The sequence below is a fragment of the Drosophila suzukii genome, chromosome 3, assembly GCF_043229965.1.
Source record: "Drosophila suzukii chromosome 3, CBGP_Dsuzu_IsoJpt1.0, whole genome shotgun sequence".
Taxonomy (NCBI): domain Eukaryota; kingdom Metazoa; phylum Arthropoda; class Insecta; order Diptera; family Drosophilidae; genus Drosophila; species Drosophila suzukii.
Window position 1 is genome coordinate 51629827 of NC_092082.1, and position 17362 is coordinate 51647188.

General features: G+C 42.6%; 1 protein-coding gene across 1 annotated transcript in view; it reads right to left on the reverse strand.

Annotated features, from left to right (window-relative positions):
* Window positions 1–1635: 1635 nt before the first annotated feature.
* The window catches only part of LOC139352815 (uncharacterized), a 97444-nt gene continuing 81717 nt past the window's right edge, over window positions 1636–17362 (reverse strand). The window contains exons 6-10 of the mRNA XM_070995450.1: window positions 6262–6405; window positions 5826–6131; window positions 5028–5290; window positions 4703–4970; window positions 1636–4644 (exon numbers count right to left, since the gene is read on the reverse strand). Of these exons, the coding sequence (XP_070851551.1) occupies window positions 4307–4644; window positions 4703–4970; window positions 5028–5290; window positions 5826–6131; window positions 6262–6405 (1319 nt within the window). The 3' untranslated portion in view covers window positions 1636–4306. The remainder of the gene's footprint in view (window positions 4645–4702; window positions 4971–5027; window positions 5291–5825; window positions 6132–6261; window positions 6406–17362) is intronic.

Here is a 17362-nt window from a genome sequence, read left to right on the forward strand (position 1 = left end):
TGAACGACTATATCATATAGCTGCCATATGATCGATCTGAAAATTATAGCTTCGGTGTTTTTTAACATGTACAGGGTATTCCCTAAACAGCAATTAAGGGAATGACCCTAAAAGTTCCCTGTTGAATTTTCTATTTTAAGATGCCAGCTGTTTGTCAGATTGTCAAATAGCCAGGATATGTTTACCAAAGATTATGTTTAAAATTACGGAAAATGCCGAGAATATGCCAAAAACTAAACTATTAGAACTCCTAACAGGCAGCGTCCTATCAGATACCCTTTATTTGCATATTTTATACGATTGCAATTTCTCCATGTTTACAATTGACCAGAGTTACCGTCTTACTTTTAGTCGAGAACAGCGACAGCCCCGAGGCTGTTGAATTGCTTAAACTTCTGAAAGTTGACTTTGTGTGGAACAGCTGATTAACAGCTGACCAAAATTCAACGATTCAGCGATTCAACAGTTTAGGGAATTATCTTATATTATTGGGAATATCAGTTTTTGTATTTTTATACTGTCGGAAAGTATGTAAGAGGCAGAAGGAAGCGTTTACGACACTATAAAGTATATATATATATATACACCAGCCGAGTCGATCTAGCCATGTCCGTCTGTCCGTCTGTCTGTCCGTCCGGATGAACGCTGAGATCTCGGAAACTATAAGAGCTAGGCTATTGAGATTTGGTGTGCAGAATTCCTTGTTAAGAATACTTTATGGGGACAGAAACGTCTTCTTCACTGCGTTGCAAACTTCTGACTGAAATCAGAATACCCTTTGCAAGGGTATAAAAAATCATATCTTTGGTAATAATACCCTCTTCAAGGGAATAAAAAGAAACGAAGTCAATTAGATTACTAAATCCGGAATTAGAGATGTTTAAACAGAGGATTTACTTTGTAATTTGACATTGAGTGGAACACTTCTTATTGTTGCTAGCAAATTTCAGAGATATTCGAAGTTTTGTACTTACCAATGAATAAATATAAATAGAAGGAATATATTTAGATATCAGCATGTGAATTTACAATTTATTTAAATTTTATTTCTATATATAGTATATTGATTTCTTTTAAATGAATCGTATAAATTTACAATACATATACATATGAGGAAAATGGCCAACAAAAAAGCTTTTTCACAATTCACCCTCAATGTAGTTATTTAATACAATCCTTTTTGACTTTCCAGCAAAATGCATTTTTGTTTTAAAAGTAACAATGTTCCATGATTACAGATTTGGCATAGCTGTAAGGGAGTTTAATTAGTTGTGTTAATGTGCCTTTATAAGATTGGTATGATTTTATGTATATTTTCCATTTGATTTAACATTTTTTTTTTCGAGTACCAGTTATGATTTGTGAATTATCTCACATCTTAAATCCGACCTACAATAATAATTTTATGTACAAACACTTTAATAATTACGGTATTTAAGAACTTTAAACATCCAGAATTTTTTGTAGGGGTGTGTAGAGTATGGTGACGAACGATTCTTTTTTTTAATTGCCACTTTTTCAAAAATAAATATTTTTTTAAAGTTTAAAAGCAGAAAGTTGCTGTCATCTATTGAGAAAATTCCTGTTGAAGTTCGATGGTAAAATTCAAGATTTGATGAATCCTTTTTTTTTAACTTTTTAAAGATGTAGGTGTAAGATATCGAACTCATAAATAGACAAAAGTACTCTAGCATATGTGAAAACTATTTTTATTTATTTCAAAAAAAGTTGAAATGAATTACAAATTTAGATGTACTCTTAAAAAATGTCTATTTTAGTTCTGGGTTTCAATTAAACAAACTCAGTTGTTTGATTTTTTAATCACAAAAATTAACAAAAAGTATTTTTTTCTAATTATTGGCTTTAGAAAAGATAAAATTAGCGGTATAATGTCAACACATACGGGAAGAATTAAATCTATTTACTTTACAAAATGTGTGTCATGATACCCTACCAGGTACAAGCCTCTTCTTAACCCATTTAGCAAATTTAAAATCTACTTTTTAAACTTATTTCCACGATTTAAAAACAAAAATGTTTGATGCAAAAAGGTTTTATAAACAAAATAAATAGTAACTGCCAAATTTTTTTTTAAAATTTATTTTCTAAATTTTTTTTCTGATTTTTTAAAAATGTGTAAATGTTTGCATTTGGTTCAAATTTTTCTCTTTTTCATACTACATTTTTCTGAGATCATCATATCAAACAAGGAAGAACGCTAAAGTCGAGTACCTCGACTATCAGATACCCGTTACTCAGCTAAAAAGAGATATGCAAGTAGCAAAGCGAGATTAAAATGCACCACCTATGGGCGGTATACAGATTTAAGCGTTATGGGCGTTAGAGTGGGCGTGGCAAATTTTTTTTTGGACCAATCGATAGGTATTGACGAGACCAATACATTTCAGTTAAAATTTATCTAGCATAAAAATTGTGGGCGTCACAGGTTTTCGCGGTTTGTGGGCGTTAGAGTGGGCGTGGCATATTCGCGTAACAAACTTGCGCTGCGTATAAAGCTACGGAATATAAATCTGAAATCCCGATTCTCTATCTTTGATAGTTTCCGAGATATCCACGTTCATATTTACGATTTTTTGAAGTTTGTGGGCGGTTTATGGGCGTTAGGGTGGGGTGGGTCAATCGATAGGTATTGATAAGAACATTACATTTCAGTTAAAATTTTTACTCTAGCATCAAAACTGTAGGAGCCACAGTTTTGGGCGGTTTGTGGGCGTTAGAGTGGGCGTGGCACTCTACTGAAACAAACTTGCGCTGCGTAAGAAGCTCAGGAATCTGCACGCCAATTCTCAATAGCCTAGCTCCCATAGTTTCCGAGATCTCAGCGTTCATCCGGACAGACAGACGGACAGATGGACATGGCTAGATCGACTCGGCTAGTGATCTTGATCAAGAATATATATACTTTATGGGGTCGGAAACGCTTCCTTCTGCCTCTTACATACTTTCCGACGAATCTAGTATACCCTTTTACTCTACGAGTAACGGGTATAAAAATCATAAAAAATAGAAGTATACAAATTTTTGTATGTTTGTATGTATTTAACTTTTGTTTCGTCAAAATAAAAAAAATGCCGACCAGTGTATTTGTTTCACTTGGTTTTCCAAATCTCTTTACTCTGGCAATGCTGAAACACTTATAAATTGGTTTTTTAATTTTTGCTCATCCTCTATGGTTAAAAACATCTCACGAACTTAATAATATTAGTGTAATTACATAGTCAGAACGATACGAGAAATCGACTACAATTGTATGTAATATTTACGTAACGTCACATGTGAGATTTGGCCAGTTCGTCATCTTTCCCTACTCTGCACCTTACCCTTTCTAATGCCAGGAAGTTATTTTATCAAAATTCCAACAATCGAATATTATATCCACAAAGCTACTTATTTACAATTTTTAATACACTAATTTTATATCTATTGGGTTGCCTTCTTTTATCTAACTTCTACACCGTCCCCTCCGATGACTTTCAATTTTAAGTAAACGAAAACTACACTCTTAAGTACTAATTAGGAAGGCACTTGACAGTTTGAAGAAAACCTCCGACCAAGCATAGCTAAATAACAAATTTTATAGATTTATGTGAAAATGATATAAAATCAAAGATCATAGAAAATCTTAATTTAACAACACGCTTTGTTATGAATTTTGTTAAGTGCCCCAAAATTTGGATCGTGTGCACAATGCATTTGCTTTTTGCCAAGCCGTGCTCGGGATGAGGCCAGTAGTGCCTTGTATAAATTGGACTGAGCAATTGTGACTACGTGCCCACAAATCGCTTTTGCTTAATCAGTGCAAACCTTTTCCGGTTAATTGATTCTTTCTATCGCGAGTATAAGTAATACTTTTCGAAAACAACTTGAACATTTTGTCAAAATATATTCCGTTTTTAGAGCCATCGACATTGTCTTAAAAGTTTTTTAGAGAATGTGGAAATTGAATTAACTTATTAGCTTTCTTCATTTTCCGGTGTTTTTCCATGTTTAAAACTGCATCTGTACCAATCTAGGGGCAGTAATTAGATAACAGCCATCTTCACTTTGGATCTAGGATTAGCTTATAGCTGAAAACGCCAGCAGAAATTTTCTTCGAATTGTCCCTTACGCCTCATTTGAAATTTTCCAATAATCTTGAGGAGTTTGGCATTGCCGAAGTCAATGGCTAAGATGCGGCAAAGTTTTCAATTGCGCTTGAACGATCTGCCACAATTGAGGGAGCCACGCGTATTTCCACACCCAAAGCTGTGGTGTACACATGGGGATCGCAGTCCAATGTACTTTGTCATCCGTAGTAGAACTGTGAGCCAACGGCCACGCCGGTTGAGAGAGTGCGTGGGGCGGTGCCGTCATATGAAAGATGCGGCTGCAAAATACTTGGCTTTGCCCGTCGCAATGTCGATGTGCCCTGACCAGGTATGGACACATTATTTTGTGAACTGACATTCACTAGCGGCGGTTGCGGTTGGTGCGCTGGCGAGCTTCTAGTCAACAAGGACGCCGGTGTTGGGGTGCTCTTCTGCCGTTGATGCACACTTATGCTGTCGGGGTTAATGATATACCCACCACTGATTGAAGGCGCACTCGTATACGGGTCCAGCGAGGTAATGGGTACCATTGGACCTTTCAAGAGAAAACGACATTGAAATAACAATCGAAGTACACCGGTGAGATTACTTACTTATTGGACTGTTACTGGGGGCGCTAGTTCCAATCACAATAGCTGAGGTCAGAATGCCCGCTACTGGACCCTGACCGCCTGCACTGCCAACACTCGTGGTGACAAAAGGTCCCTGCGCTACACCGATGAGGTCAGGTGACTGACGACCCGCCATTAAAACTGAATTTGGCATAAGCTCGGCGCCAGGTCCTGGGCAACTCACCGGAGGTAACTGGTTGGGGGACAAACCAGCGTAAAGGCTACTAGCTGGAGCGTACGTCAGGTAGTTCTAAGTGGGGGTAGGTAAGTGGGTGGACGGTGAAGGCTCTTATTCAATAGTACCTACCTCATTTTTAAACACACTGGGTAAGGGCAGTGGAGTTTTAATGTCAATGTCGGCGTCTATTTCTGAGATTGTATCGTTTAAACCGCTCTGGATAATTGTCTCCTCAATTGCTCTATCCCTTCCTTTGGCCAAGGAGCTTAAGTGCGCATCAGTAGTAAGATCGCGCTTTTGAAGCACTAGCTTAGTTGCGAAAATGATTATAGAGAAAAGCACTCCCAGTGAGCCCAAGACAATAAGATACAAATATAAACGTTCCTGGTCCTCTGTTAGAATAAAACATCGAATAAAAGTGGATCGATATTGGGCGTGGAAATATATAAGAAACAATATATGAAAATAAGAGGCATTGTTCCCTAGGGACAAGTACTCTTTTGCCTTATTTGTGATTATAGTTCCCGCGGAAACAATGACCAAAAAACAAGACGAAACGCTATAGTCAAGTGCCACGACCACCGGATACCCGTTGGTAAGTTTAAAATTTCAATAAAAATAAAATAATAATTTGTAATATATCCATCCAAAATACGGATCCAAAAATTTTTGAAGTCGGGCCACTCATTAAAACGTATAAGCATCTAAAGTTATACCCGCTAGGGGGTGCCAGTTGTGGAAACCGAAATCTTTCGCTTTGAAGAGTTTAAAAGTTTCAAGTATATTAGACTAATTTAATTTAAAGCTGTCTAGCTGATAAACGGGTATTTGACAGTCGAGGCACTCGAGTATAACGTTCTCTTTTGTTTTATCGTTAAATAGGTCTACAGTCTGTCTACGAACTTTTTGTTGTTTTAAATGGCATACCTTCCAGACTCTGGTCAGCACTGTGTGTCATCACAGGATTCACGCCACTTTTATCGCCATCTATAACCTGGGATCTGTTCATTATGGTCTGGTTGCTCGACACGTTAGCACTGGACCCCGACCCGGCTGAGCTGGTGCCATTACCGCGTCTTGCCGTTGTTGTATTGCTGTATAGCTTAGGAATAGCTTCTGACTCCTTGTAGATCAGCTCATCGTCGTATAGATCATTCATATCGCCGTCTAAGTCCTCAGCTTCGTCAGGCTCTACTTCCGACTCCTTGCTATCTTTAAGAACTTGTTTTGGCACTGTACAGGAGCAACAAAGAGAGGAACCGCAATTGAAATTACGGAAATAAATTGAATATTAATCGGCATCTGACTGCCCAAGTTTAATTTAGTATGTAGAGATGAAGCTTGACCTTTGTTTCTCACTTACCGCATGTATAAACAACCTTTAAGTACATTCGAGAGTTGGGTTGGCAAGGGCTTCCAAATGTGTTCGCGTCTGCCGCCAGGTTGCATCGCCGTCTTCCATGGCAAATTTTCATCACGGTCTCCGTGGCATATGAGGCGAGACACGCTGTATAAGCAAGATGTGAATTTCAGGGTTTATCAAACACAAAAACTATAACCATTCTTGTGTAGCGTGTAAATAAGGAATGTCTTTCTGGGCATTTAATAAAACAAAAGAGAAGCTAGCTTCGGCAATCCAATGATGATATACCGTTGCAGCTTAAATGCTATCATGCAATTAAAATCATACAATGTGCGTTTAGAAACAGTATATTCGGAATCTTAGTATAAAACAAGGAAGAACGCTATAGTCGAGTACCACGACTACCAGATACCCGTTACTCAGATTAAGGGACCAAAGGGAAATGGAGATATGCAAGCAGCAAAGCGACATTGAAATGCGCCACCTACCCGCGATCTCAATATATGGTTGTGTGGGCGGTAAAGTGAGCATGGCAACCTTTTTTTTGGGTCAATCGATAGGTATTGATGACAACTATACATTTAAAATTTGTATTCTAGCATCAAAGCTGTAGGAGCCACAGTTTTGTGCGGTTTGTGGGTGTTAGAGTGTGCTTGGGACCCTTGTGCTGCGCAAGAAGCTCAGGAATCTGCATGCCAAATAGCAACAGCCTAATTTTTATGGTTTCCGAGATCTCAGCGTTCATCCGGAGGGACAGACAGACGGACATGGCTAGATCGACTGGGCTATGGAATCGGAAACGCTTACTACTACCTGTTACACACTTTCCGACGAATCTAGTATACTCTTTTATTCTACGAGTAAGGGGTATAAATATATATTCCTGTGACAGCTATATGACACAATTGTCTGACGTTTTCAAAAAAATGTTACGCTATACCCCAGAGTAAAAGATAATGTTTATTTATTTTTCTTATAGCTAACTATGGGAAGTTATCTTTTGGATATAAACGCAATACATAACAATATAATTAAAATGCTTATTTTAAGGTGGCATTGTTGATCATTTTTAACAAACATATACATTTATGGCTTTAAGAAGGTGTATAATCTATGGAGGTTTCAAATGATATGCTCGGATAAGCTAAGTTATAATTAGTACTGTAACGACCTGGATTTATTAGTTTGCTCTCTACGAGATTCTTTCGGTTAGATCAGTAGATTGTGCGTTCGTGCCACCGAATTAATATCACGTGACTTCTCCGTACATCAGTGATATAGCACAGAATTTAGAGGTTTACAGTGGATTTATTTTGGGTTGACTTATTAAAGCGGATGGGTGGCTCGGTTGGCATCGGTGTCGCTACGCGATGACTGCATTGGGTACTGATGTGGCTCTTGGACTCGTTGACCGCTGACTCCGTACACCTTCCTAAATGCTCCTGTTGTCCCCCGCCTGTGCTCGCTCGCCGACGCGTTGACTCGAAGTCGCTTCTCTCGCCTTGGACTCGCAGAGAGATCGGCCGCGCGGGCCGAAATAAGGGTGAACAGGTGCTTCTCTTTCCAGGGCAACGCCTTCAAAACAACGACCGCCGTCAAGGATTACGCCAGAAAGCTGCCTGGCAGTTTACTCCGCTTTACGCCTAGGGCAGACGAACGTTCCACCCTTGCCTCATCCTCTTGCTTGTCGTCCGCGGCGTTTCTGTGTTACTCGATGAGTTCTCCGCAGCTGTCTTGATGTGGCTGCTGATGATGCTTACTGCCGCCATTATCCACTGCTCTGCACCTGGTCGTGCTTTCTGTGAGGCTGGATGTGTCGTGATCTCAGGCTCTTGAGATTCGAGGTTCAGGGACCTGGCTTGCTAAGCCGCCGGGCCTCTCTAGGACAACGCCTCTTGAATGCCTCAGCCGATCGACTGCTGGTAGTGTGTTCTCTGGCCCTCGGGGTTTCGGTCAGTTGCGAACTCCCAGAAACTTCGCCGGTAACCGCTGGGCTCTCCAGAACAACGCCTCTTGAAACCACAAACCGATCGACCTCTCGTTCCTCACGCCGGGACCTGCTCAGTTGGCAAGGGCACACCTTTTGCGCAAAGCCAGCTGGTGCTGTCCACTTCAGGTACAAAGTCCGTGAATCCTGTTTGATCCTTTTGTCCTCTGCCCACGACTTTTAACTTAATTTAATTCTCCTGTAGCATGTGGCACGCAGAAGCGCCGTTCCGCAGCTGAGATGTGACACTTCTTCTCTTGGTCCAAAGTTCAAGGCAGAGTCCGATGTGTTTCGTTATTTGCCTTTGAGCCCGGCACCTTCGCACTGCCCTCGACGTCTCCACTCTCCCTCTCTCCAAACTCTCATTCTCCAATCTCTCAATCTCCACTTTCTCTTTCTGCAAATTCTCTCTCTCCAAACTCTCATCTTCCAACTTCCTTGCTCCTCCTTGCTCTCGTTGAATCCCTCGCTGCTCCCTTTAAATTCTCCCGCGCCGCTCCTCTATATATTGCCACTGGAATATCGATACCCCAGCTCAATGTTCGTTAATGTGTTCTTTAACTTATTGCCGTTTCTCACTCTGGTCACTCAAAACATGTGTGATAGATTGCCCTCAGCTATCTATATTGCCACCTGCTCGTTGCGATGTTCACCATTTGCCGGAATTTGCAGTATTTTCTTGTGCCCATCGATCGACACTATCGGCCAGTGCCAATCGACCGCCTACCAATCGAGGCGCCCTCTTCCTCCTCGATGCTGGATGGTAATTTTATTTATTTTGGTTTTCACTCTTCCTAACGCTACAAGAATACTTATAAATTAGTGCGATAGTCACAATTTAATTTACTTCATTAACATAATAAAATTTTCTTAACTATATATTTCTAATACAAGACATTAAAACTATGACATTTGACATATGAAACGTTAAAATTTTTAAGGACTAAGTTTTGTTTTAAATTATATACTGCTTTGAAGATGTTTGTGTAATTTCGTTTTGAATTGCGTGGCAGACTTAATAGCTTTTAATGGATTTGGTAGTTTATTCCAAAAACGTACAGCACAGATAAAAAAGTGTTTCTCAGCATCGGCATGTTTTACTTTTTGACAAATTAGATTGTTTGTTCTGTTGGAAGCGTTGAATTTTAGTTTACTAAAGAGATATTTTGGCTCGTAAGTTTTTATTACTTTGTGCAACAGTACTGGTGTTTTTTACTTGATCCAGACTTTTAGCGGCTTATCAAAAATTTTAAAAGTTGCATCAGAGATTCGATCTGGGCCTCTGCGATTAAATATATATCTCGCAACATTATTGAAGGCTACAAGGAGTTTGTGTTGGCTAGTAGCATCAGAATTTCCAAAGACTTCGACTCCATAGAATAGTAGTGGTGTCAGCTTAGTTTTCGCAATAAGCATTTTTAAATTTGTTGTGTCGTTAAGTTGTCTAAGTATCCCATAAATTTTCCCAATCGTACAATTTACGTGATTACTCCAGGATAGATTGGAATGTATTGTAAACCCCAAGTTGCTCGCACTGTCTACATAGTTTAATTGTTGACCATTTACGGAAAGCTTTTTCAGATGATCTGTGTTAAAAGATCGGTTATGTATTACTATGCATTTTGATTTGAGGGGGTTTAAAGATAATCTATATCGCTCTGCCCATTTGCAAGCCATGTCTAATTCACTGTTACAGACACGAACACATTCATTAATTTGGCTAACGGGACAGCTTACATAAAGTTGGACGTCGTCGGCATACATGTGCATGTCACATTTTGTAAGAATATTTGGCAAATCATTAACATAAAGACTGAATAAGAGAGGTCAAGAATGGACACCTGCGGTACACCACGTTTTACGGACAGAATAGATGATTTAGATGATTGTGTAGCTACTAGTTGTGATCGTTGAGATAAGTAGGATTTCAAAAAACTTGTTGCAGAGGTTGAAAACATGTAAAGACGACTCAGTTTAGTTAAAAGAATTTCGTGGTTTACCGTGTCCAAAGTCTTACTAAAATCTAAAAGCGTCAAAAAAGTAATATTGCATCTATCCATTTGTAGTCTTATATCTACAGTGATTTTTAAAACAGCTGTTGTGCAACTTCTTTTCTTCCGAAAAACGGACTGTTTCTCAGATAAAATATTGTGTGCATCCATAAAACTCACAATTTGGTTAGCAATTAACCGCACAAGAACTTTTGCCAAAAAAGGTAGGATGGCAATAGGTCGATATTCTGTACCTGATTTGCTATTTTCCAGGATTTGGGAAACGTAGAGGTGGTGATGGAGCAGTTTAAAATGTGTGTTATAACAGGAAGAATTTTAAGAAGGATTAGTTTTAAAAATTTTGGACCGAGCTGCGTTTTTCGGGCGCGTACCGGGGGGTCATCGGGATCTCCCATGCGTCCTCCACTGGGTCTTACCACTGTCGCCGCTCCTCCTCCTCGTCCTTCCACAGCTAGGCATGCCAGCGTGCGCCCTCCTCCTCGTGGGCCCTGCGCACCTTAGCCTGCCACCGCGCCGCTTCCTCCTCCTGCCGCCGTTGCTCCTCCTCCGTCCCCTCTCCCTCGGGGATCTTCCTGATCCCCGCCGACCCGGGTGGTGTGCGGTCGCCGGTGGGACTCGCAGCCTTCCGGAGCCGCCACTCCTTCCGGTCAACGCTGGGGTCCTCCAGCGTCTCCAGCGCGGAGTCCTCGTCGGAGTTCAGGTAGGCCGGGTCGCCGACCATCCTTGCCCCGGTTTGCGTGCCTCCGGCCTGGTAAGTCTTGCGCTCATGTTGTCGTCGGGCTCCGCTTAAATAAAACGTCGGTTGTGCGCCGTCCTCTTTTCTTGTTGCCGTTATGTCCTTCCTTGCTTGCTCTTTTACGGCACAGCTCTGCAGTTTTTTGCACCTCCGAGTTCCTAAATATGTTGTGTTAGGGAACTTGCTTGTGAACTCTAATTTTAACCGTCGTGGGGTATACTTGGTCAGTATCCCTGGAGGACATCCTTGGGGTATTTTCGAGTGTATCCTTAAAGTTGCCTTGTGTGATATCCTTGCGGGGTATCCTTGATAACTCGGGCCCGGTTTTGTATAGGTGGTGTTCCTTGGCGCACACTACGTCGCCCAGCGCTGGCGTCCATTGCCTCCTCCTCAGAATACAGTTTCTGGCTTGGGCCTGGGATGCCCTTTCAAGGTTCCGCCGTACGATCTCAAAGATCTCCATGAGTTTGTTGGCGTTTTCATCCGGTGCCACCGTGACTGGTTCGGTGCCTAAGGTTTCCTTACCGTACACGGCCCTCGGTAGTCGTGGCTCCCTGCCTTAGGTAAGAAACGATTGATGTCTAACCAGTGGACTCCGATATGCTCGTGTTCACTGCTATCATGCTCTTCACCGTCCTGTTTGCTCGCTCTGTTGGGTTTTCCTGCGCCATGTAGGGTGTGGTGAACTGCTGCCTGATACCCATTTCGGTTAAGAAACTCTTGAAGATCCATCTCGCAAATGTACTCCGTTGTCCGTTATAACCACCTTCGGGTAAAAGCTTTTTTAAGAGACTTGGCTGTCGCACTGCGCAGCGGCACTAGTTCCGCCCACTTCGAGAACCTGTGTATTAGGACCAGCAGCATTTGGTTGCCCGTTAGACCGTGGTAGGGGTCCGAAGAAGTCCGCGCAGACCGTGTTCCACGGTTCCTCTGGAACTTGGATTAGCATTATGCCAGCTGCCTGCATTTGATTTGGTTTGAATTTTGTGCATGTCACGCCTTTTCTTACATGGGCTCTTGCGTCTCTATGCATACTTGGTCAGTAGCATCGGGCTGCCAACCGTACAATTGTCCTTCGTCTTCCTACGTATCCCGCCGATGGTGCGTCGTGCTTTTCCTTTAATACTTTTTCCCGAAGCGACATTGGGACACACATATTTTATGACGCGACGTATTCGCTACCCGCTCTATTTCTATATAGAGGCGAGGGCCTTCCTTTATAGTCCACATAGTCCGGGTAGTTCTGCGGCTGGGTCCTTATCTTTTTGCACATGTCCTTGATCCAGCTGCAACCTCCTGAAGCCAATTATAGAGGATGCCTTGACAAGGCGTCCGCCACACGTTTAGCTGACCCTTTCTGTATCTCGTGCGGTTTGTGGGTGTTAGAGTGTGCTTGGGACCCTTGTGCTGCGCAAGAAGCTCAGGAATCTGCATGCCAAATAATTTTTATGGTTTCCGAGATCTCAGCGTTCATCCGGAGGGACAGACAGACGGACATGGCTAGATCGACTGGGCTATGGAATCGGAAACGCTTACTACTACCTGTTACACACTTTCCGACGAATCTAGTATACTCTTTTATTCTACGAGTAAGGGGTATAAATATATATTCCTGTGACAGCTATATGACACAATTGTCTGACGTTTTCAAAAAAATGTTACGCTATACCCCAGAGTAAAAGATAATGTTTATTTTTTTTTCTTATAGCTAACTATGGGAAGTTATCTTTTGGATATAAACGCAATACATAACAATATAATTAAAATGCTTATTTTAAGGTGGCATTGTTGATCATTTTTAACAAACATATACATTTATGGCTTTAAGAAGGTGTATAATCTATGGAGGTTTCAAATGATATGCTCGGATAAGCTAAGTTATAATTAGTACTGTAACGACCTGGATTTATTAGTTTGCTCTCTACGAGATTCTTTCGGTTAGATCAGTAGATTGTGCGTTCGTGCCACCGAATTAATATCACGTGACTTCTCCGTACATCAGTGATATAGCACAGAATTTAAAGGTTTACAGTGGATTTATTTTGGGTTGACTTATTAAAGCGGATGGGTGGCTCGGTTGGCATCGGTGTCGCTACGCGATGACTGCATTGGGTACTGATGTGGCTCTTGGACTCGTTGACCGCTGACTCCGTACACCTTCCTAAATGCTCCTGTTGTCCCCCGCCTGTGCTCGCTCGCCGACGCGTTGACTCGAAGTCGCTTCTCTCGCCTTGGACTCGCAGAGAGATCGGCCGCGCGGGCCGAAATTAGGGTGAACAGGTGCTTCTCTTTCCAGGGCAACGCCTTCAAAACAACGACCGCCGTCAAGGATTACGCCAGAAAGCTGCCTGGCAGTTTACTCCGCTTTACGCTTAGGGCAGACGAACGTTCCACCCTTGCCTCATCCTATTGCTTGTCGTCCGCGGCGTTTCTGTGTTACTCGATGAGTTCTCCGCAGCTGTCTTGATGTGGCTGCTGATGATGCTTACTGCCGCCATTATCCACTGCTCTGCACCTGGTCGTGCTTTCTGTGAGGCTGGATGTGTCGTGATCTCAGGCTCTTGAGATTCGAGGTTCAGGGACCTGGCTTGCTAAGCCGCCGGGCCTCTCTAGGACAACGCCTCTTGAATGCCTCAACCGATCGACTGCTGGTAGTGTGTTCTCTGGCCCTCGGGGTTTCGGTCAGTTGCGAACTCCCAGAAACTTCGCCGGTAACCGCTGGGCTCTCCAGAACAACGCCTCTTGAAACCACAAACCGATCGACCTCTCGTTCCTCACGCCGGGACCTGCTCAGTTGGCAAGGGCACACCTTTTGCGCAAAGCCAGCTGGTGCTGTCCACTTCAGGTACAAAGTCCGTGAATCCTGTTTGATCCTTTTGTCCTCTGCCCACGACTTTTAACTTAATTTAATTCTCCTGTAGCATGTGGCACGCAGAAGCGCCGTTCCGCAGCTGAGATGTGACACTTCTTCTCTTGGTCCAAAGTTCAAGGCAGAGTCCGATGTGTTTCGTTATTTGCCTTTGAGCCCGGCACCTTCGCACTGCCCTCGACGTCTCCACTCTCCCTCTCTCCAAACTCTCATTCTCCAATCTCTCAATCTCCACTTTCTCTTTCTGCAAATTCTCTCTCTCCAAACTCACATCTTCCAACTTCCTTGCTCCTCCTTGCTCTCGTTGAATCCCTCGCTGCTCCCTTTAAATTCTCCCGCGCCGCTCCTCCATATATTCCCACTGGAATATCGATACCCCAGCTCAATGTTCGTTAATGTGTTCTTTAACTTATTGCCGTTTCTCACTCTGGTCACTCAAAACATGTGTGATAGATTGCCCTCAGCTATCTATATTGCCACCTGCTCGTTGCGATGTTCACCATTTGCCGGAATTTGCAGTATTTTCTTGTGCCCATCGATCGACACTATCGGCCTGTGCCAATCGACCGCCTACCAATCGAGGCGCCCTCTTCCTCCTCGATGCTGGATGGTAATTTTATTTATTTTGGTTTTCACTCTTCCTAACGCTACAAGAATACTTATAAATTAGTGCGATAGTCACAATTTAATTTACTTCATTAACATAATAACATTTTCTTAACTATATATTTCTAATACAAGACATTAAAACTATGACATTTGACATATGAAACGTTAAAATTTTTAAGGACTAAGTTTTGTTTTAAATTATATACTGCTTTGAAGATGTTTGTGTAATTTCGTTTTGAATTGCGTGGCAGACTTAATAGCTTTTAATGGATTTGGTAGTTTATTCCAAAAACGTACAGCACAGATAAAAAAGTGTTTCTCAGCATCGGCATGTTTTACTTTTTGACAAATTAGATTGTTTGTTCTGTTGGAAGCGTTGAATTTTAGTTTACTAAAGAGATATTTTGGCTCGTAAGTTTTTATTACTTTGTGCAACAGTACTGGTGTTTTTTACTTGATCCAGACTTTTAGCGGCTTATCAAAAATTTTAAAAGTTGCATCAGAGATTCGATCTGGGCCTCTGCGATTAAATATATATCTCGCAACATTATTGAAGGCTACAAGGAGTTTGTGTTGGCTAGTAGCATCAGAATTTCCAAAGACTTCGACTCCATAGAATAGTAGTGGTGTCAGCTTAGTTTTCGCAATAAGCATTTTTAAATTTGTTGTGTCGTTAAGTTGTCTAAGTATCCCATAAATTTTCCCAATCGTACAATTTACGTGATTACTCCAGGATAGAGTGGAATGTATTGTAAACCCCAAGTTGCTCGCACTGTCTACATAGTTTAATTGTTGACCATTTACGGAAAGCTTTTTCAGATGATCTGTGTTAAAAGATCGGTTATGTATTACTATGCATTTTGATTTGAGGGGGTTTAAAGATAATCTATATCGCTCTGCCCATTTGCAAGCCATGTCTAATTCACTGTTACAGACACGAACACATTCATTAATTTGGCTAACGGGACAGCTTACATAAAGTTGGACGTCGTCGGCATACATGTGCATGTCACATTTTGTAAGAATATTTGGCAAATCATTAACATAAAGACTGAATAAGAGAGGTCAAGAATGGACACCTGCGGTACACCACGTTTTACGGACAGAATAGATGATTTAGATGATTGTGTAGCTACTAGTTGTGATCGTTGAGATAAGTAGGATTTCAAAAAACTTGTTGCAGAGGTTGAAAACATGTAAAGACGACTCAGTTTAGTTAAAAGAATTTCGTGGTTTACCGTGTCCAAAGTCTTACTAAAATCTAAAAGCGTCAAAAAAGTAATATTGCATCTATCCATTTGTAGTCTTATATCTACAGTGATTTTTAAAACAGCTGTTGTGCAACTTCTTTTCTTCCGAAAACCGGACTGTTTCTCAGATAAAATATTGTGTGCATCCATAAAACTCACAATTTGGTTAGCAATTAACCGCACAAGAACTTTTGCCAAAAAAGAAAGGATGGCAATAGGTCGATATTCTGTACCTGATTTGCTATTTTCCAGGATTTGGGAAACGTAGAGGTGGTGATGGAGCAGTTTAAAATGTGTGTTATAACAGGAAGAATTTTAAGAAGGATTAGTTTTAAAAATTTTGGATTTATCTCTTTTTGGATTTAATGCTTAAAATTGATTTAGGAGACGGCGGCTATGCCGCCTCCACCTCCTCCGTGACCGAGCTGCGTTTCTCGGGCGCGTACCGGGGGGTCATCGGGATCTCCCATGCGTCCTCCACTGGGTCTTACCACTGTCGCCGCTCCTCCTCCTCGTCCTTCCACAGCTAGGCATGCCAGCGTGCGCCCTCCTCCTCGTGGGCCCTGCGCACCTTAGCCTGCCACCGCGCCGCTTCCTCCTCCTGCCGCCGTTGCTCCTTCTCCGTCCCCTCTCCCTCGGGGATCTTCCTGATCCCCGCCGACCCGGGTGGTGTGCGGTCGCCGGTGGGACTCGCAGCCTTCCGGAGCCGCCACTCCTTCCGGTCAACGCTGGGGTCCTCCAGCGTCTCCAGCGCGGAGTCCTCGTCGGAGTTCAGGTAGGCCGGGTCGCCGACCATCCTTGCCCCGGTTTGCGTGCCTCCGGCCTGGTAAGTCTTGCGCTCATGTTGTCGTCGGGCTCCTCTTTTCTTGTTGCCGTTATGTCCTTCCTTGCTTGCTCTTTTACGGCACAGCTCTGCAGTTTTTTGCACCTCCGAGTTCCTAAATATGTTGTGTTAGGGAACTTGCTTGTGAACTCTAATTTTAACCGTCGTGGGGTATACTTGGTCAGTATCCCTGGAGGACATCCTTGGGGTATTTTCGAGTGTATCCTTAAAGTTGCCTTGTGTGATATCCTTGCGGGGTATCCTTGATAACTCGGGCCCGGTTTTGTATAGGTGGTGTTCCTTGGCGCACACTACGTCGCCCAGCGCTGGCGTCCATTGCCTCCTCCTCAGAATACAGTTTCTGGCTTGGGCCTGGGATGCCCTTTCAAGGTTCCGCCGTACGATCTCAAAGATCTCCATGAGTTTGTTGGCGTTTTCATCCGGTGCCACCGTGACTGGTTCGGTGCCTAAGGTTTCCTTACCGTACACGGCCCTCGGTAGTCGTGGCTCCCTGCCTTAGGTAAGAAACGATTGATGTCTAACCAGTGGACTCCGATATGCTCGTGTTCACTGCTATCATGCTCTTCACCGTCCTGTTTGCTCGCTCTGTTGGGTTTTCCTGCGCCATGTAGGGTGTGGTGAACTGCTGCCTGATACCCATTTCGGTTAAGAAACTCTTGAAGATCCATCTCGCAAATGTACTCCGTTGTCCGTTATAACCACCTTCGGGTAAAAGCTTTTTTAAGAGACTTGGCTGTCGCACTGCGCAGCGGCACTAGTTCCGCCCACTTCGAGAACCTGTGTATTAGGACCAG